The sequence below is a fragment of the Protopterus annectens genome, chromosome 2.part1 (genome assembly GCF_019279795.1).
Source record: "Protopterus annectens isolate FY-2018-M chromosome 2.part1, PAN1.0, whole genome shotgun sequence".
Classification (NCBI taxonomy): Eukaryota; Metazoa; Chordata; order Ceratodontiformes; family Protopteridae; genus Protopterus; species Protopterus annectens.
Window position 1 is genome coordinate 608338310 of NC_056729.1, and position 23654 is coordinate 608361963.

Below are 23654 nucleotides of genomic sequence, written 5' to 3' on the forward strand. Positions count from 1 at the left end.
TCATTAGACCCATTATAGAGTACAACGTCCCTTTTGGAATGTACCTTACAAGATATCTGCAGCAGCTGGAAAGGCCATAGAAGTACCTCACAAAGAGGATTAACGGCCGATAGCCTAGTAACTACCTATGAACCTATATGTATATCTCTATATACATGGATAAATAGATATAGATGAACTAACTCAGTGATAACACAAACTTGAAAAAGAGGGAGAAAGAAAGGATAAACAGCTCTCCCTTTTCACTCTCCTCTGAGTCTGTCAGATGAGATGTAATGGTAATTGATAATTTTATTTTATTCATTTTTCCTTTGTTGACCAAGTTAGTCACACTACGCTGGTGACTTCTTTTCAGTGGAGACACAAGGTGATATTTATACTAGTGGGGGAAATTTGACCAGCACATCAGAGAAAATCCCTTCTCTTTGGAGCTGCTAGATGGCACTGGAGGGCTCCTACAGCAGCAAGATGGAGGCCTAAGGGAATTAGCAACATGTAGGAGGAGAGAAAAGCTATGTCATGTTTGGAGGTGGAAAATTTGAATATGGAAAAAACATTTGTTCAATATGGACCATCAGAATGTAAACACAGATTTTTGTGTGGTGGATGATACAAATTATCTGCATTTGGCTGTCCAAATGCAGAAGGAAGGAAGTGGGTTTGTTGGCTTTGTGCAGATAACAGAACTAGCATCAGTAAGGCTTTTAGATGATGTTCTGTTAAAAATAATTGAGCAGAGTAATCCAGGATTCCTCTTTTATTTTCTGTCTCTGCTGCATATTTTTTTTACTGATGCATTCTCTGCTACCACATCACCTGGTTCCTTCTCCACTTTACTATCATAAGCACTTCCGAAAAAGTTATCTGCCATCTCACCCCATGAAACTTTCTTTTATGTTTTGTTAAATAAATGACCCCTAATCATTTTTTTGGAATCTTTTACATCCACCCGAGCTGTCACCAATTCACATACATTAGACATCTCTGGGAATTCATTAACTCTGGGTACGCTTTATGCAAAGCCTACATGGAATTTATGTGTTAGTATGACAAGGAGCAGTGCTAATTATGTATTTATGCTACTCATCCCACTTACATGAATACAAAAAAGGTTTTGTGGCCAGCAACAGTGCTGCAGCTAGGAACCCATGCAGAGCAGCACAATCTCAGAGGTAAGCAGCATTCAAGTTTCCCTGCGCGACAAAATTGCATGGACAGCCACAATGCCTACTAGAGGTGAAAATACTGCAATGACAACAGTAATAATAAAGTAAAGAAAAGTGTACTGAGTGCAATATACAGTGCAACAATTATTTACAAAATAAAATAATTGGGGGGGGGGGTAACCAGATGGGGCAAATACAAGAAAATGTACACTGGGCCGGGAAAGTGTGCTGATAAAAATAAGCACAGGCACGAATAATAGGAAAGAATAAAGAGGAAGAGGGTATGGTAAATATGGCAATGTCCAGAAGATAGCATAATGTATGTACACTTCTCAAACAAGTCTGTAGCATAACATTAAACATATACATCAATAGCATGGTATGTACTTCTGTTTACACCTCTTGTGTGAGTATGTTATATCATCACACAGGATAGTATATATGTGACAGTCACACAAGGTTACATATCAGTGGAGGTGAATGGTTGTGATATAAAAATCACGGACATGCTAACTGGAAAGGACATTTACAAATATGGTATATACAATTGGGGGTATATGCATAGTCTGAAGATCTGCAAAATGACTTGCTAAAATATGACTGACATGTCACCATAACTCTCAGCCAGTCAGGGACACATAGCAACAGATTCCTGGACAAATGTAGATGGAAACAGGCACAATTGTGGATACTTTTAAAATATTATGATCATTAATCTGCGTCACTGACAGAATATGTGAGTGTAACTTATTATACCTGTTCTGCAGGAACAGATGTGTACAACTATAAGGATTGTCAGTATTAGATAAGGGGAATTCACCACCCCTACCACAAAAATTACCACTTTTTGGAGGGGTTAATAAGGACAATGTTAAAAATGAAGTTGAAATCAGGGTCAGTTGATAAGTTTGCATGGCACATAAGTCACAATTCCTCACCTGCACGAATCAAACTCATGCCATCAAGGTTGTGAATGAGCTATGTATGTATTGGGTGCAACACAGAAAGATGAATTGAACAGGCATTTAGTAGAAAACATTGAAAGAAAATCTGCACCGTCAAATCCTAATGGGTGTGCATCCCAAAGAATAGTTCTGTATAGCCTACCACATGTGTGGGAGCTGACTGTGCCAAATATGATACACTTAAGCATCCCTGGGTGGTATGGGTATCAGCAATATGGATAACAGCACACACAAACACAACAGTATTATGAGTGGATTCTCTATACACAGGTGTGTATTTCATGCATCTGCCACATGTAATAGCAATGGATATTGTCTGAAGCATCTGCAGTTGATGTGTGAATTAAGAAGTGATCCATTATAATGAATGGTACAGCAGCATGTGAGACTAAAACTAATGGTGATGCATCAACTATGCCCATGTACACAGAAAGTACAGCAGTACAATGTCAAGTGTCAATGATCAAGGAAACTTCACTGTGATATTTTAAACATACCAAACAATACATGGAGCACCCCCTATAAGTAATTCTCAACGCTCAGTACATGTGCCACGCAATCACTACCCCCTAACATTGTCATTGAAAATGTTATACTACTATCACGTGGTAATACTGATGTGATATAGTTGTATGTCCATGATGTAGTACAATCACACTATAGCTATACTTATGCTACAATTGGACTTTAGGCTGTACATCACCTCCAAATGAAACCTTGGGTCTGAATCACATGTGACACAGTGGAACTGTTAACACATTCAGTCAACTTTTCCTATGTCACATCATTACATCTGCTGGACATCATATGCTTATATGTTTATCAGTGGAAATGTGTGGGTAAAGGCCATGACACCATATACTGACACATTACAAATGAGGTAGATGTGGTTTATGTACAGCAGTTAATGACAAAAATGCTTCCAGTCATACAATTCTGCTGGGGAACACGTATATAATCCTTCTGAAATGCAACACAATAGTGCATACAATGAATTCCCCAAAGTTGCCAGTGAATCTGAACATGTCATATGCTAGTGTATATAACAGCATTAAACCATGTGGATGAATCCAGGCATATGTGCGCATGTAATCATGATGATATAATATTGCTGTATGTCAGATAACATTTCCAAATGTTAGGTATACATGTGCACACCTGTGCCATACTGCAGCTGTAACTGTGACAGATGAATGAGAACTGTGCATAATGCTGATATACTGCACTACAAGAGCACATGACTTAGTAAGGCAACAATATACATAGCAACATCCCGAGTCAACAGTCCTCAGAAGGCATATTACTACAACTGTTATGGAAGGAACATGTAACCAAATAGCAGCAGTGACCATCAATACAGTTGCTGAAATCACAGAGTGGAATACTTTGTTGTAGGGTTAGAGTATATCCACACCTCAACATAGGACATGTGGATGACAACAACATTGATATTTGTAATGTTCAGAGGGTCATAGGATATTACAAACTGACAGCCAAGAGCACATAAAACCCTAGCCATTATTATACCATTTAAACCCAAATTGCTCTATCTATGTAATGAAAGACAGTAGGGATATGTGTGTATGTGTGGACACAGGGAAACAAAGGATGTTGCATTCATGGGGCTATGTAAAACCTTCTCCTAAGTGGGAGTGAAATGAAAAGAGATTCAAAACATCATACAATGACCATAGTATACCACCAAAAACACACACAGCAGTTGACTAAGGTCAGATGTGAACACCACACCTATGTAGTTATAAAAACTGGATTCCATACAACCACCACAGATGTCTGACTTTACCACTGTCAGAATCCACCATATAGAGGATGACATCATCAGTGTATGCTGAGAAGAAGATATTTGGAGGGCTGTAAGAAACTTTTGTGGAGTCATGTAGCAGTGTTAAAGTATCTTCTGAATGTTACTTGAGCAAGATCAGTAGGACCTGGATGCATGCTCTTTTGACTATACACACACCAACTCAGACATAGACACACACAAGTTGACTGCAATGAGGTTAGAACTACTATCTATCTAATTACATGTGTTAAAAAGTACAGTACTTACCGTTCATGTCATCCCAGAAGTCTGACTTCGATAGTCCAGTGTCATTATTAAACCATACCAACTGTAACAATGCAGTTCCATTCTATAGTTCTGCAGTCTGTTTGACAATGACCAAGTACTGATGCATCTTTTGCAAGTGCATTGCTGCAAGGCACACTAGAATATCAGAAAGTATGTGTTCAGTCAGCTGCCTGTCAGCTTCCAGGATCCGTCAATTCACTCAAGCACTCAGGTCACTCAACCGCAAGTACCAGTATGACTACATCATAGTGCATGTGGGGGTGAATGTCCAAGGGGATCCAATATCTGTCAGCCTTGGAAAACATGGTCGACAGACTATGCTGCTTTGCCAGAGGTGGTCTGCACCTGTCTCTTCTAGGCTATTGGATACTGGCAAGGACATTATCCACCCCTATTGTACCTTCTTAGGCAGTGTCAAAATAACCAACCTCCCAACATAGCAAAATATTCTCTAGATAGACTCAAGGTACTGCTGCTTAATGCTAGGAGTCTAAACAAGAAACTGCACTCACTGGAAGCACTTCTCACCTTGGAAGATGCTGATGTCTGTGCAGTCACCAAGACATGCCTCAAAAGTGTGGAGAGCACCCCAGCCATGCAGGGCTACAATGCCTTCCATACATTCAGACCACAAACTGAGCATGGAAGAAACAAAGGAGGAGGTGTATCCTTCTTCATTAAGGATAAGTACACCTCAAGACTGGTCAAACAGTATGACTCTCTTGAGATACTCCATGTTCAACTAACTGTATGCAAAGCCCCCTACCACATCATAGCTAGCTATAGGATACACCATGAAAAAGGAAAAGCATACTGCGTACCTGGACTTACTGGTGTCACTTGCTATACAGACCAATGACTTACTCATAGGTAATTTCAATTATCCTGCTATCAACTAGGCAACATACATGACCACAAACATGCTGGCTCAGAGGTTGTTGGACTTTGTCAATGCAAATGCTCTGGAACAGCTAGTCAGTACACCCGCAAGATGCTCAAATGTCCCGGACACATTACCCACTAACATGGGAATGCATTGCACCAGTATGATGTCCTCCCTAGTAAGATAGGACCATAGATTAACTGCATTCAATGCAATTATAAGACCAGATACCCCATCAAGCTCAAAAACACTTAAGAATTTTTCAAAAACAAACTACCTTCTACTAAATGAGGGTATATGAAGTTTCAAAGCCCCCTTGAACACAGATAACATGAACTACTATGCAGAGGTTCACCTGAACAGATTAAAACCAGATCTTACAGAAAAAACAAGCCATCCTGGTGGACCCCTAGTATAAATAGGCTATAAAACAAGAGAAAGAAACTAATGTCCAAGAACAAAAGGGGACTGTCTCAGCAGAGGAAGAAATGCCTCTCTAGCTTAAATAAACAAATTAGAGAGCTTGTCGAGTCCTGTAAAGAAAAGTATGAAGCAAAATTAGCCCTTATAGCTAAGGATTATCATACGGCATTCTTTAACTACATCCAAAATCTAAAAGGGAATACCCAGCAATCCATCAATGCACTGAACTGGTTGAGGGTGGCACTGCCCATACTCTACTGGAGGCAATAGCCAACCTGCTAACTGACAGATTTGGAGCAAACTTTATCCCTCTGTACCCTGCAGTCACCCCCCAAAGTATACCTGCCACCTTTCCTCGGCCTATTATCTCAAGAGAGCAGGTCATATTAGTGCTCTCCGAGGCCAAAAACACAGCATCAATGGGACCAGACAATATCACAGGTTGACTTTTAAGCAACTTAAAATGTGACCTAGCAGACCCACTTGGATCCCTGTTTAACCACATGGTGTAAACTGACTATGTTCTGGCGGAATGGAGTTCAGCAACAGTAATCCCTCTGCACAATGGGGGACCATCAACCGACCCTGGAAATTATAGGCCCATAGGCTTGACTAGCCTCATCTGCAAGGGCATTCAAAGAATCATTATGGACCTTATAAACAAGGACATAGGAAATCTTCAAACTCTGCATGCAACCCAGTTTGGATTTGTTAAAGGTATATCATGCCTGTTAAAAATGGTTGACTTCTTTGTGAAAGTGAGCAAGACCCTGGATGAGGGAAAGACAGTGCATACCACCTACCTTGACCTAGCCAAGGCATATGACACAATCCCCCACTTGGGTATTATACAGAAACTCTCCCAGTTGGGAATTATCCTACATGACCAGATGAGTAGCTAACTGGCTCACCAACAGGAAACAAATTGTCAAAGTGGGTGACTTTTGCTCTGGAAAAAGACCAGTCACCAGTGGCATACCATAGGGTTCTGTGCTGGGCCTCTTACCGTTCAGAATTTATTTCTCAGAAGTCCAGGTAAACTTGAACAACCTGTGACTGACCAAGTTTGCTGAAGATTGCAAACTGAGAGCAATCACTGTGTCCCCCAACAATGTTAATGCAGATGAATGACTGGTGCCAAAGCCACAGAGTAAAGCTAAATGCAAAAAATGCATTATTATTATTCTCTTTGGGCAATCTGAAATCCCTGCCAATTACATTACAGACAGCACCCTGCTAAGTGCAGACTCAGTGGTACGTGATCTGGGTACTCAGGTTGATAGCAACCTGAAATTTGACCAGCATTTATCCACAGAAGCAAGGAAATCCTTCTATGTGGCACATCTTATTTGTAAAGGCATTGCATCTAGATCTAAGCATGTTATAATTCCATTATACTCAGCCATCATCAAACCAATAATTGAGAACAATGCACTCTTTTACATGCATCTCACCAGACACCTACAACAATTGGCGAGACCACAGAGCTTTCTCACCAAGAAATTACAGGGTACACAAAGCAAGTCTTATGTGGAAAGACTGAACAACTTGTCACTGCATTCTGTCTCCTACTGGCTGCTAAGGGGTGACCTGTACCTGGATTACAGGGCAGTCTCTGACCCAGCCCTGCTGGAAATGCTATGCATTTGTGAATCAAACTGCACAAGGGTCACTCACTCCAAGGATCTTAACCTAGCCTTTGACATGAACATATAATGTTGGAGAGATAGATATGTCTCCCAGAGATTGCCACTTCTCTGGAACAAGCTTCCAATTCATGTGAAACAGAGCCCCTCCCTGACCCTCTTCACAAGCAACCTAGATCAATGGATGAGTGACTGCAAATTCACATGGTGGCACCCATATCCCTCCTGGACGCAGGAAGTCATTAACTATCATAGACCCTTACCTCTGTGAGCTTCACTCATCTAACCACTAATTGGGGCAACTCAGGATAAATATGTCCAGATTTGTAAGGGCTCTAGGGCCGTTAGCCTAGTAACCTTCTATGAGCCTATAAAACTACAAACATGTCATTGCCCTTCTCTTGTGTTTATGAATGCAGTTCCATGTATTGGAGAATTACAGCCCAGTAACCAGAGTTAGACATGCAATACATCACTTCACAAAGTGCATCACTGAGAAGCTGATTTGAGTAGATGATGCCAAAATGTCAGCACGTGCATGATCTGAATTTCAGGAATTCAACTTGGACTTGTACAGTAGCAGTGTCAACTGGTGCTGATTGCCAAACTGTGTGCAAACAGGGACATACAGTAACTGATTTGATTGGCATTAACTGCAAAACATATCTGTTTATTGTTAATGTTTCATATGTCAGGCTTGCAAGATATGCTATGGTATGGTAGAATTTATTTGCAGCTAGTATGATTTGTTTGCTGTAGTCCATCTTTGCTATGTGTTGGCCAAGTTCTATTCTATAAATAACTGTTGTGCTTGCCTTCTGCATTTACACGACGTTGAGCTCTGAGCAAATATATTCCTCTGTTTAAGGAAAATAGTGAAAATGTAATGCATACCACTTCCTTCATGCACACAGACTCAGTGGCAGGGCACAGCCATCAGCACTGTGGACAGTGCTGAGTATGGAAAATACACCAACTACTTAGCGATCTCTGTGGCACAGGGTCTATGACCATTGAGCTGTTGATCAGAGCACAGGTAATCCAGATGCTTCTCTTTTTATTTACAAATGGTCTCAGGATGTCATTAGCTAAGTAAATGTGAGCAAGACTGCAAATGTGACTATCAATGACTGCAGTAAAGTATGTGTCTTCTCCAAATTGTATCAGTAATGCTTACCTCAATACACATCTACAACTAGTAGCTGTTTTGCAGGCCTCACTGCAAATCACAAGTTAAGTGTGTGCACATCTTGCTACAAATGACAAGGGATAGTGCATCTTTTGAAATGATTAGTATGACTGAGCAGATAGATATGCTAACTATTTGTGTAGGACCTGGTATTCTGAAATGTGTGTGCAGTATGCTTCTTCACAGTAACAATAGTTTCCACATCATATTAGATGAACGTTTCATCCATTGTCACCTGAATATGACACAGAGGGAATCCTATAGTAAGATTTTAAGTCCTTGCACACTACAGGAGCACTGATCACCCATCAAATCAAGGTAAAATACTTGTATTATCCATCAGCAGTTGTGTCAGTATGGAGAAGCCATGAGATGACCTGTACATCCATAAACCTGATAGATACACACCCATAAAGAGAGGTGGGAATGAAGGGATGCATACAAAGAGTGGTGGACATGCACATAACAATGTTTTGTATAATGTAAAATTCATAGGCATGTTTTTGGTGTGCTCATATTATTAACCTGCATGCTCTGCAGCATGAAGTGACAGACATAGGGGTAAATAAGGGTTATTAGAGAGACAACAGGCTTATGACAAGCAGAACAAGGTTGGTTAAATATGTCATAGTTTTGGTGATGGATGTCTATACATTTTTTTTTTGGCGAGTATCCAGTATATCTACATGAGAACACATAACTGTGGCAAATGTTAACATGTGGGAAATTATATCATAGATGTATGACATCACATTAAGAAATGATGTGAGATGCATCTAGAATTGAACTCTTGATGCTATGGGCAAAAAAACTTTAGTCAAGTGATTTATGTCAACACTTCACATAGGAAGTTACACTTTGTTCTATCCAGCAGTCTACAGAACTGTCTGAGTGACTGTTTCAAAGAAGTGGCTCTGCTCTGCTTTAACTCTGTGTTCCTTTCTGCAGATTACTGGCCTAGTGTGGCTGATGGCAAAAACTCACCAGGTTTTGCCATTGGACATGAACAGCCATTCTCCACCACTTGGCATTGGTTCTCAATGCTAAACTCCACGCAAATGCATAGGACATAAAGTGAAGGTTTCTTTATGGGCCATTTCTGGCCATGCATGTTGCATGTGAGTCTATTTTTTTACCAGATTAAACCTGTGAAATGAGGTTGATAGGAAAGTGGTGAAATGAGGTGACAAGCAGAGGGAAGAACAAATGGGAAGCATTAAAGGAATTTGCAAGAGGGAATAAGGAAAGAACCATAGATATCCACCTCTTCAACGCAGTAATGTGTACATGCCAACAAAATCTGATGAAGTTGGACTGTCACCATAACACTGCTGGGTGACAACAATGCAATCATGTTATATAGCCAATGGACCAAACCAAGTTTGTTGAGAAGACACATGTGCAAAATGGAGAGCTATGTATGGGACTGTTTCATAAAGACAAATGTTGGGGAAGGGACCTAGAAATGTAAGGGTCATGTAAGTAGGTAGGGTTTGGTGAGGAAACAGCTGCAGGCAAACAGGACATACATGACAGACACAAGGATAGTGACAGACACATAAGGTTGGGGGAACACCATGATTGGGGATAGGTAGGGTAATAGCCCTCAACCTTAGAACTGTTATGACTGTCCCCTTGCTCAGTTTCCTATGAGACTGTTTGACATGTGAGTCTCTATTCTATTTTAATAAGCAACCTCTCCTGGCAGCTGATGTCGGCTGCAAGGCCAGTGTCTATTAGATCATACACCATCCCTTGCAGAAGACATAATCACTGCCTCCACCGGTATTCCCAGAGGGTACCACTGCACAACGTGCTGGCACAATGCCACCTGATGTGTCCCTGTATTATTCCCATTGTGATGCTTAATTGTCATCCTTTCCTTGCTTCATTTCTTCCAGGCCCATTTGCACTGCAAAGTGTTGAGACATCTGCTCATGATAAGCAAATGTTTCTTTCCTTATTACTAAGCTTTATTTAGATATATTATCTGTATGTGTGAGGTGGGTGCAATGAGTATCTGTATTGCTGTACCATCTGCAATTGTGTGACCAGTGTTACTTTTTATTCAGATATTTTGGGTTAATATTTAGAGGAATAGTAATTTCATTTCTGTGTTTGCTGCTTATTATCACAGGTGATCTTGACAGTGAAAGAGTAGGACTCCTACCACCTGATGTCAGTTTATCAGTAGGTTGTGATGATGATAGTGGCCAAACAGAGGCACAGTCAGGTGGGTGCAAAGGTACAGTCTGACACTGAGTTTGTGACTCGCACATCCCCATGATGATACATGGCTAGGCTTAAAAAGGCCCTTGTGGTCGCTAGCCTAGTAAACACCTGTGAACATATGAACCAGGATTTACTTCGAATGCAGTCAGTATGCCTATGCAAATCCATTCCACCAAGCCCTTAGACATTGGACAGGTTGAGGGTCACACAGTTAATCAGAGTAGTTTAGTTACTGCAGTTTCAGTGCTGGTTGAGTCTGGCCATAGCCAAAGTGTGGACAGGGTGGCACTCAGGAGGGTTGGTAGGGGTGCTTGGAGGGGGTCTATATTATAACATTGAAGTCTTAAAACTTCTAATATTATAATATCAAACCCTATGCACCAAAAGTTGAAAATAATGAAGCTGCAGAATATCAAATACTTTCCTAGGGAAAGTATTCGGTGGGCCATTTCTGCAGCTTCACTATTTCCTCGAATGTAGAGTGAAAGTTACGGACCAGGTTAAGGTAAGTGTGTGAATGAAGGTGAGTGTGCGATAGGGACCTTAGGGTTAGGGAGCGGGTACAGTGAGTGCGCGATAGGGACTTTAGGGTTAGGGAGCAGGTAAGGTGAGTGTGCGATAGGGACATTAGGGTTAGGGAGCAGGTAAGGTGAGTGTGTGATAGGGACTTTAGGGTTAGGGAGCGGGTTAGGTGAGTGTGGGGTAGTTACGGACCTTAGGGTTAGGGGTGGATGAAGGTAAGTGGATAGCTAGTAGTGTATGTATGGTTTAGTGTAGGGTTTTGTGAAGTGTATGTGTGTGAATTATTTATTTTGGTGTGCTTGTGTTGTGTGTATGTGTGTCAGAACAGAAATTTTTTTCCTTGGGAAAAAAATTTGCTATTCTAAGTGTTCGCTGTTATGGTGTTTCGATGGAACTGGTTTGATATTATAACATTCAAAGTTTTAAGACTTCGATCTTATAATATAGACCCGCTTGGAGGATGTCTGTCATCTGCCCTACACCTGATGTTGCTGTGTCATTATGTGCCACTCCATGTATGTTTAGGACCATCATGGAGGCAAGGGCACTGTCCACTAAGGCTTCCAAGGTCTTGCACAGGGCTGTAAATGTGGCACAGTCTGACATGTGCAACTGCCTCCACCCTGTGGCCAATTCAATGGATGGGATGAATGCCACACTGGAATGGACAGTGACTGTGACGGAACATCTGCTGGGAAAGGGACAGCATCCATGTGGCTGTAGGGCTGCAACATCATCTGGTGTTAGCCAACATGGCCATGCTCAGTCCCGCTCCTGCAGTGGCACTGCTTTCACTGCTCTATGAGCGGTTGAGGTGTCCATATCCTAGATATGGTAGGCCACAGGGTTGTGGACCTGGGCATAGTCAGATACCTTGTCCAGCAGACATTGCTCACTTTCAGGTAGCACCACATCTGACCATGGCCATGAACATGCCAGTGCAACTCCTAGCAGAGCCAGTTCTTGCAATCAGGATGACAACAGTGGACTAACAACGCTACCATGTAAGGATCACACCTGTCTGACATGCAGGATGTAGTGCTAGCACAGAACTTGGCTGTGTTCATGCAGACACTCACACACATTTCACAGAGAGTGCTCATATAGACCCCCACACATACCATCTACATGAGACATTAATGAGGGTTGCAGGTGATCCTGTCTCAGTGGCCCTTTGATATTTTCTACGTTCCTGCCTGCCTGTGTTTCTTACTTAAACCCACTCATTACTTTGGTGTCAGCTTCGGCCTTCTGTCTCCCCAACACCACCCTGTGGAAATGACGATACCAGTGCCATCACCTGGTTTCTATCTTTTTGATTCAGGGTTACATATGTACATATTTGATAGAGTGGGTGGATAGTTAACTGAGTGCTTAGAATATGTATCAGTGATGTAATCTGGAATTTATTCATGAATTGTTATAGTATTTTAGTGTTGTGATTCCTACAAAATCATCAATATGTAGTCATGCTTATTGTTCCACTTATGGGAATGTAGGGATAAGTAGACTTTGGACTGCTTTTTCTATACTGAGCATTTTAGATGCATGAGGCATGTTAGTTCTTAAACTGCATAAATATATATTACAGAAGTCAGTCCTGTCACATATTGATGTTGTTGCTGAACAACACACACACACACACACACACACATGCGCACACACACACACACACACACACACACACACACACACACACACACACACACACACACACACACACACACACACACACACACACACACACACACACACACACACACACACACACACACACACACACACACATTCAACTTAGATACATTTACAAGTAACAGTATGTAGGTATCTGCAATTCATTCATGTTCTTACACATATTATTTTTCTATTACAGGTTCAACACTTACTTTGATAGTCCTACAGTTACAAATGTTGTCTTTCAGGAATGACTCTGCCTGATGGTAGCAGTACGCAATGATTATATGGGTAAGTACAGGTTATGAGTATTGTCCGACATACAATTTACTCTATGTATGTGCATAGGATGAAAGGTGCAGCCATTAGGTGGTGATCATGTGCATTATTCATTACCTCTTGGCTAGGGAGAGGGCATATTGTGCATGCCTACATCTACCTACACCAAAGCAGCTAGAGGTTCCCCCTCTGACTCCTCACTTGCATGTGGATGTGGTGATCATGCCAGGGGTGGTGGAATGTTTATTACTAGTCCTTGGTGTTCCTGCTGCGGCTGTTTTCACAGGATGATATTGTGTAGGATAGCACAGACTGTGATAGGTTCAGGATAAGTACTGGGATCATACTGCAGAGCCCCCTGGTGTATCTAGGCAATGAAATAATCACTTCAACAGTCCAAACACATGCTCTATGATATTTCTTGTTTGAGTGTGCACCTCATTACAATAATTACAATGTTCCTTTAGGGGGGGGTGCATTTCTGATGGGCATCATCAGCCATGGTTTGAATGCATACCCTGGATCCCCAAGTAAATGGCCTTGTGGACATCACCCCTGAGAAACTTCTGGCAGAGCTGTGAGGTGTGCCAGATATGGGAGTTGTGGTAACTGCCGAGGTTAACAGCACACAAATTCATGATGGTTCCCCTAGAATTACACATAACCTGGCAGCATACTTCTCAACCTCTTACAGCAAGAAATCTGGACAAAGCCATAAATCATGTGGGGACAAAAGCCCAAAAACATGGGACGATTTTTAAATATTGTTCTTACAAACTTGGAAAGTTGATAGAATGACAGGTTTTACATTAGCATGGGTTTTCTGAAGGGTATGAAATCTAAAACTCAAATGTTTGTCATTATTTTCTGACTTCAGCCGTTAAAGACTTACCAATAATTTGCCAGAAAAACACAGTTTTATGAAAAATGGATCACAAATATGAGGCAATAATTTGGACATTCTGAGAAAATCTGCACAGTTAAGAGGTATTCATGGCAGTTAATGGAGTGGAACCCCTTTCTGTTAATGTAAACCTTTCTCTGTTTCCTGGGTGCTCTGAACTCAATGTACATGCAGTCTATGGCACCCAAGACATCATGGAAGTGTGCTACAGGGCAAAACTCTCACATAGTTCTAGCTCTGTCCTCAGGAGTATGGGGAAATATATATAGTCACTATCATGCTGTAGCATAACATTCAGGAACATTATGTAAGATCCCTGATGCTGATACCTGTAACACCCCCAGCATGTCTCCTGTGGGTCACTGAAAGGTTTCTGTAGCTAATATTCTAAGTGCTACACATACCTTGGTCTCCACAGGCATTTACTCCCCTTGGTTTACCCTTGCTTTCAGGTGAGGACAACAGAGATTGCAGAACTCATGGAGTATATCTCTATCCACCCTGTGGCACTCTAATATTTCCACTTCATGCAGACCATAAAAAGTTAAATGGGGTCTAAATACCTTTCTCCTCCTTGCCCAAGGTCTATCAGTAGCAGCATAGAGTTGAGCCTGTTGCACAGACACATGAATAAGTGCAGCAGTGTCCCCTAACATTCTTTCCCTCCAGTGCAGTTTCTGTGATTGTATTCAAATAGGTTTTGGAATTCACAGGGAAAACCAGCACTGAGTCTACTCAGTTGCTTTATAACTTGTTGAATAGCTCAGCCATCTTGGATTGGTTGATTAGCATACAATTCAGCTGCTTAGGCAGTAATTAGCATGCCATGATGTTTAACATGTTTGCGCAGCTCTACACATTTGTGCAGAGCCTCTTACTGAATACAAATCAGCATGCTATCTTCAGAGAGCTGTGTAGGGATTATTGAATCCTACCCCTCATTGTAACATCTCATCCAGTTGATGAAACACTCAGGGGTGCACCATCTTCCTAATGCTGCACTGCAGAGTCAGCAATCCAACCAACTGGAATGGGAATAGAATGCAGTCATCTGGTCTTCCAGCCACAAAGGCAAGTGTACTATCTGGTAAGCCACTGACCCTAATCTATTCAGTTGGATGTTTGCTTATTGATCATGTATGTAGCAACAAACTTTAGGGCACCTGTTGTTTTGCAGCTCGAGGGTATAATCCTTTTTAAAGATGTTCAGAACATAATGTAGTCAATGGAGTTCCCAAAATATGCTAGACTATAGCTTTCTTCATATATTATTTTATATTTGTATGTGTAACATCTTATTTTTTATTTACATTTATGGATATATTATGCCAAGTATTCAATGCAGCTTCCATTCCTCCTTATACCTACCCTCCAAAAATCACTGAAGACCAAGTCCTTTTTCTGCTTTTAAAATTGAAAATACCATTTCCATTGATTCTAACAATATTGGATATCTTCTGAGGATTGGTAAAACCCACTTGGCAAAATTCCTCCAACAGCTCTTCAGTCCAAGTCTCTCCATGTGTTGTATTCCACAAATGTGGGAAATAGCTGGGATGGTGCCCTTGCATAGTGACCCTCTACTAACCCTGGAAATTGCAGACCTATTAAACTCACTAGCAATATTTGCAAGCCTATGGAATATATTGTAGCTGTGCTGATGAACTGCAATATGAGTGGTATTAGAGCCATTGATACAACCAGTTTGTATATACAGTAGGCAACCCATATCTGCTCATCTTAGTTGAATTCTTCAAAAGGTATAAAGAGGCCATGGATAAAGGGTATTGAGGTCATTCCAACAACCAGGATAATTCTTAGGCCATTGACACTATTCCCTTGTTAACATTAATGAGAAACTTTTACCACTCAGCATCAGCCTTTACATATTTCACTGAATAAAAAAATAACTCTCTAATAGAACTTATACAGTTATGGTCAATGGTATTTGCTGTAGACAGAAAAATATTACTTGACATCATACGTGGCTCTACCCTTGTTTCCCTACCATTAGGCACGCACTTACTTTGATATTAAAACTGATAACTAGGGACTATCTCAGCCCACCCTTCTATGGTTCAAAAGCTACCTGTCCAATATATATTGATCAGTAAAGTAGCACTCTACCCTCTCTCCATTCCTCCCACTCACCACTGGTGTACCACAAGGCTCTATTCTTGGCTCCCTCCTCTTTAACATTCTCTCAACACTCTCCATACATGCACACAACAGGCCTACCTAATACAGTACACAGATTACTCCATACTCAATTGCACATCTGATAACATGGCATGCCTACAAAAAATTATTCATGAAGCTTTAACAGCCACTGAAAATGACTTTGTAACTCACAACTCATGCTCAATTAAAAAAGACTCCTTTTTCCCCAAATCCCTCTCCCATGAAAAAAAAGCATCTCTCTCTTATTAATACAACTATTGAAGTCACTTCTCATAGCAAATTATTAGGGAAGATATTGGATAATATTCTTAAATCTGACCTGCATATAAAAAGTTGCATGAAAAACATTAAAAACTAGGGATACATTACAGAGTCAAAAATGTTCGCACTGATGCAACTAAAGCTACACTTGCTACTACTTATCTCCTCCCCACACTTCTTTATGGCACTCACACCCTTACTAACCTTCATGCATTACAAAAATCAAAACTTAAACAACGCTGTAAAAATGTATATTTGCTAAATTTGCAGCAAATACCCTTTTCAGAACCTACCACTGCATAGCACTAAAAGACTGAATTGGTTGTAACTACCCTATCAACTCATATACACAACTTCTTGCTACCTATAAAATTATCCAGCATCCATCTGTTTGCCCAGCTCTAAATACCATTCTACACAAGCATGTTGGCAAGCATTATGACCTAATACCTAAAAACTCCTCTCTGTCGACAAACTTATCAAATCTGCTGTGCATGGCCTGTACTTATGCCATGTTACTAAGGCCTGGAGATCCTTACCTGTGTCCATCAGGTCAATGTCCTCCCTCCATTCCTTTACAACCATTCTGAAAGACTTCCTTGCCAAAATCAGTCTGTGTTCTTGCACAACCCTGGATAAGCTGTATCCCCAAATACAAACAAGTACTTATTCATACCTTTCACTCCCCTTCTCTCCCTTCTTCACTCACTTCATTTCTTCAATCAGTATCTCTTCCCTGACTCTTTCTAAAAATGCTATAACCCTGTTGTTTTCTTCCTCTCACTCCATATTGCAATTCCTGTTTATATTATACTAACTTAGCTTTAATTTCTCTATAAACTGGCTAAAATTTCTGAAAATATTAAATCGTTATCATATAAATTGTATCTATTCTTAACCAGTCTTTCCACATTATGTGTAATTTGGTAAAATTATTTATACTGTAGATGTTTTATATTATTTTAGAAGATTGAAAATTATTGTTCTAAAATGATTTTGTAATACTTTGGAACTTTTCTCCCTGTTCCTCTGCTAAAAACAGGCACTTATCCAGTCGGACTTTCCCAGTAATCAGATGTCAATAACTAAATAATAAATAAATAACCCATTTTGGTGATAACTGGCTGTGTTTAACAAATAACATCATGCTACTCTCATTTTTTTATCAGTGGCTGCAACAAGTAAATGTTTGGTGTGCTATGCATGGGCTAACTATAAACACAAAGAAATGCAGTGAGGTTGCCTTTGGTAAATGTAGCATGACCACCACATACCATATAGATTTCTGTCCTTCAGAAGAAATGTTAAATTGAGGCCGCAGAAGCATAGGTTGGTGGTAGCTCAGGTGGATGTAAAAGATCCCAAAGCCAGACTTCTTAATTGCACATATTTTGGACGAATGTACCTATTTTTAGGACTGATTTACCCCTGCATATGGTGTATCTGTTTCTGTAAGTATGTCCCTATTTTCAGGCTTGATTTATCCCCTTCACACAATTTTTGAATCCCCCTCATTGTACATGATTTTGAAGTTATTACTCATGACCAACATACTAGTGACACCAATAATTGCAGCCTAGAAAGGCGTTAATGCCAGTGCTTGAAATATTTGTATGTTGTATGTATAATATAAAACAAGAGACCACATACCTTTCATCTCCTTTTTACAGAAGCAAAATATATGACCATGTAAGACAGAAACTTGTAGCACAGTTAATTAAAGTCTACAGATTTTACACTGTCTGTTTGACAATGTTTTCATTTTTCCATCATTTTTGTTACTGTCTGTTTTTTAAATACATTTCTGAGTAGTATCCCACATTTTTACCAGAAGCTGGAAGAGTTATATGCTATTTGGTATTTATATTTTAAGCTAATTCGATACAAAGATTTTTGGTTGGGTGTACCTACTTTTCAATTGCCTTTACACTTATTTTCAATGTCAGCAGGTGGAGATTTATGCCCACAGCACATGTCAAAAAGAATAGGGGGAGTTCCCAGGTGCGATAGTCAGAAATTCTGTAGTCAGGATGAATATGACCTTGGATTTCCCTCCTGAAAACAGATCCCTATTGAAGTGGGACTAACCCAGTCATCACATGGTAAATACATAAAAATAAATAAATAAACAAACAAACAAACAAATAAATAAATAAAATAAAATAAACATTCTACTTAAATCCAACCCAGTCATCATGGACTTGTTTTTCTTTGCCTACCACCTCACTGCCATGTCCAGAAAATCTTTTTACCTTCCACAAGTTATCCTTCATGGTATCTCCTCAAGGTCCAAATACATTATCATCCTATTTTATTCCTCCTTCATTAGATCAGTGATTAAATATAATACTACCTTTAGCATGGCTTACTAAACACTTAAACTTACTCAAGGGATGTCAATTTTTCTTTGCCTACCACCTCACTGCCATGTCCAGAAAATCTTTTTACCTTCCACAAGTTATCCTTCATGGTATCTACTCAAGGTCCAAATAAGTTATCATCCTATTTTATTCCTCCTTCATTAGATCAGTGATTAAATATTACTACCTTTAGCATGGCTTACTAAACACTTAAACTTACTCAAGAGATGTCAACGTTTCCTTACAAAATTTATGTTAAGTCTTAGCACCCCTAACTACTTTGGTAGACTAAAAGGTTTATCCCTCTTCTCAATATTCTACAGGCTCCTGAGTTTTGACCACTATTTAGCCTTCCAGAATATGAATGAACTCCTACCGCCCTGCTGATCTGGGTTCAATTAGCCCCTTGGGTGACTGACGGAGTGGCAGGGAGAGATGGGGATTCCCATCTCAGTAAGACAGGTGACAATGTAGGCACTTCTCAGGATGATCTCTGGTAGAGTCGGAGGATGTTGTGCTTTGGGAGTAGTAATTCTGATGATGAGTGAGTGGACTGGCTGAGCTATTGTGCAGGTAGGGTGATGCATTGCAGTATACCCCCATACCATATTTCCCTATGGATGGTAACACCAATTTGCCAGAAAAAGAAGAATCTCAGGTAGGTCATACCAAAATCCCAAATGGAGTAAGGACAGCCTAGACCACCAGGATGCCCTTAGGTTAGATTAATAGCCCAAGCTATCAGCAGAATTAGTTCAGAGAGTCTGGAGTGTCTTGTAGACAGAGCATGGACATGTCCACTTGGTAGTAGTGTCATCGGGGTGATGGGGGGGGGGGGGCTAAAAAAGATAAGAATGAATCTACACTCTTTAAACTCCTTTACCTAAACATACAAGTAGTAAAGTAAAAACCTACTGTAGAGCCCTAAACTTATACTGCCATATGAACAATCCCTGCTGGTGCTAGAAGCATCTAACCTAACTTAATCCACAGTCACAGAATAGGTTCCTCTTATTACATCAAGCAGAGCACTTGCTCAGCAACCTTTAAAACCAATGTGGATGACTGTTTGGGTGATCACAAAGTTTCATCAGGCATATCTGTGGAACTTTACTTAATATGGGAGTGCTATTAATCTACCACCAATAATGGGCAATTTGGCTGAGGCTCTCAGAGGCCTCCTTGGCCATAAGCTTAGTTAAAGTGCATAAACCAACAAATCTGTTCTGGAGTGCTGTTCATATCAGTACATCATAGGTATTTGTAGTGTACTGTTGTAAGCCGTCTTTTCCTAAATACTGATATTTTGTTGCTCATGCTGTTACATCACTTTTGGTACACCCTTACTACTTATGCCCTTGCATCCTCACTAGTGCATCTTTACCACTCATACTGTTACATCCCTCCTGGTATATCTTTAATTAAACCCTTACCACTCATGGTATTACATCCTTACTGGTACAAACTTATCACTCATGCTTTTACATCCTTCCTGGTGCATCTTTGCTACTCATGTTGTCACGTACTTCCTGGTATATCCTCACCTACACCCTTACCACTCATGGTATTACATCCCTACTTGTACACCCTCACCGCTCATGCTGTTACTTCCTTACTGGTATACCCTTACCACTCATACTGTTACATCCTTACCTACACCCTTACCACTCATACTGCTATCTTTACTGGTACATCCTTAACCCTTATGCTCTTACATCCTTACCTACATCCTTACTGCTCATGGTATTACATCCCTATTTGTACACCTTCACCGCTTATGCTGTTACATCCTTACTGATACATCCTTACCTGTCATGATGTTACAGCCTTACTTGCACCTTTACCTCTCCTGCTCTTACATCCTTACAGGCACATATTTGCTGTTCATACTGTTACATACTTACTGACATTACTGTTTATGCTCTTACATCCTTCCTGGTGTATCCTCACCTACACCCTTACCACTTATGGTATTAAATCCCTACTTGTACACCCTCACCGCTCATGCTCTTACTTCCTTACTGGTATAACCTTACCACTCATACTGTTACATCCTTACCTACACCCTTACCACTCATACTGCTATCCTTACTGGTACATCCTCAACCCTTATGCTCTTACATCCTTACCTACATCTGTACTGCTCATGGTATTACATCTCTACATGGACACCTTCATCGCTTATGCTGTTACATCCTTACTGATACATCCTTGTCATGATGTTACATCCTTACTAGTATATCCTTACTTGCACCTTTACCTCTCCTGCTCTTACATCCCTACAGGCACATATTTGCTGTTCCTACTGTTACATACTTACTGACATTACTGTTCATGTTCTTACATCCTTACTGGTTCATACTCACCACTCATGCACATTTCCTATGACTTTTGTGCACATATTGCATTTCCTTAGGTACAGCCATATTGCCTTCCTTATCTGCTTGATAACCTAGTATAGTGCCCCATTTCTTTTATCTGGCACATGTATACATTTTTTTATTTATGTGTCCCATACTTCAGAAATTAATTGCATAGATACCATTGTGGGTACTGTTTCTACACTGTACATTTTATGTGCATGAAGTATATTTTTTGAAAAAAAACATTCTCTCAGTTTTGTGAATTTTAAAGTATGCTTTTGTCCCCACATAAGGAGTGCAATATTCTCTATCAAAACATTGTTAAATGTCAACAACACTTTACCAGCAATCAAATAACATTTCAGGAAATCAGCTTAATAATTTACGCCAAGTGTGCCTTTAAGTGAATTCTTAGCTGTAGACATCACCACCTCATATTAAGTCTGAACAATATGTGGTAACCTGATGCATTGGTTGCTTCGCTATACACTTAATGTGAAAAATGCGTCTATACTCATGCATATTCTCTTACAGAATGATTACAATAATATTCAGTTTATATCACACCTAACTAACTACAAGAATAAGAGATTTTAAAATAGAAGAAAATACGCCCAAAAGACCGAAAACTATAACATAAATACAAAAGAAAATAAAAACGCGACCACAGTGGTGTGACCACAGTTAGTGAACTGGAAAAACTTTAATAGTAAATGTCACCAAGCACTTTCACCCTGTAACCTCAGGGCTTCATCAGAATAAATTTACCACATTAAACCCACCCTTAAATACTTAAAATCACATCACATGATGAGTTAATGATGTAGTTCCTTTTACATAACATAACTTAAACCACAAGCTTTAAAATCTGTCATCAACAGCATCTGTACCCCTTCACATTGATACAATGTTCCCTGGTATTAACGAGAGTGTTTCTTTAAGTTCAATGTTGAAACTAAAGGCAGCTCAGATTTGATTTGTATGTTACAAATGTTTGGCACAGAACATAAGTATTGGTCATTCAAAAGTTTATTAACTTCATTTTACTTTATTTTTGTGATTGCTGTGTTTTTAAGAATAAGATAAAGTATTGATTAGTGTGAGGTTTACAAATATAAAGGTGTATGAGACAGTTTTTAAAGCTTGTGGTTTAAGTTATGTTATGTAAAAGGAACTACATCATTAACTCATCATGTGATGTGATTTTAAGTATTTAAGGGTGGGTTTCATGTCATTAATTTACTCTGATGAAGCCCTGAGGTTACAGGGTGAAAGTGCTTGGTGACATTTACTATTAATGTTTTTCCAGTTCATTGATTGTTGTTGCACCACTGTGGTTGCGTTTTTATTTTCTTTTGTATTTAGATTATAAAATAGGCATGATATATAGGACTCATTTCTACACTCAAACATGCATAGAACTATGACATTCAAAGATACCTGTCTACTGTTATGCCTGTCTAAACACTGTAGATTGTCTGTATGGGGAAATGCTCTCCTACCACTACCTCAGCCCTTTTCTCTACATGCCCCCAGCATTCTGGAACCATTTTGTTGACAACCGCATTGCTACTGCCTCCAGCAATACATTCTGTGTTTCTGCCCATTTTCTGTGAAATTATATTGAATGTCTCCTTTACCAACACAATCCTAGGAGCTCACTTTTCTCGTACTTTACACCAACTCATTTATAAAATTTTGTTTTCCAGTTGTTATATATACCTAATCATATTTATCATGTTTTTATAATATTTATATTTGTAACATATCATCATACCTCTGTGTAATTTTCATTCCACAAGATGGCACTCACATTGATGCTGACCTCTTTACCCGAAGATGCTCTAGGTTCCATTCTTCCTACTTTTACCAGGCGAAAGGTGCCATCTTGCAATATCTGTATATTCACAATTTCATATGGAATCACTGCATCTCCATTTTCATCAAAATATATTTCTTCTCCAGTTGTGGTATATAAGTGTACATTTTTCAAAGTCTGCAAAACCTAAATAAAGAAATGTGAGAACTTCTCATAATTATTCCTGAAATATTGATTCTAAACAATGCCATTATTTATTTTTTAACAATGCCTTTTACCATTTTTTTTAAATAATTGTTTAAATGATTTTTGCATAATTTCATGTACACACAAATGAACAAATACTTGTAAACAGCTGCATGTTTACATATCCTCACATAATCTGAAAAATATATTAGTCTTTGGACTGATCAGTTTAAATTCATCATGATTATTCTGCACAAACATTACTTTATACTTTGCCCAGGAAAGACACTGCTTTAGCTCTGTCTTAAGAGAGCTTGCAGACCTACATTATTGACAATTAAAGTACTCAGTATAGAAATGTTATGCTTTGTATTAACTAATCTGTAAAATTACTAACCTATAAAAGTTTAAAGGTAAAAATGAATTTTCAGAAGCTGATTGTTCTGATCAGTACATTTTAGTGCTAACCTGCACAAAAGGCTGCAAGATGTTTTTTCACATATTGACGT

General features: G+C 39.6%; 1 protein-coding gene across 1 annotated transcript in view; it reads right to left on the reverse strand.

Annotated features, from left to right (window-relative positions):
- Window positions 1–23654, reverse strand: part of LOC122794871 (extracellular calcium-sensing receptor-like) — a 257415-nt gene that overhangs the window by 104620 nt on the left and 129141 nt on the right. Inside the window, exon 4 of the mRNA XM_044063470.1 lies at window positions 22918–23145. Coding sequence (XP_043919405.1) covers window positions 22918–23145 — 228 coding nt within the window. The remainder of the gene's footprint in view (window positions 1–22917; window positions 23146–23654) is intronic.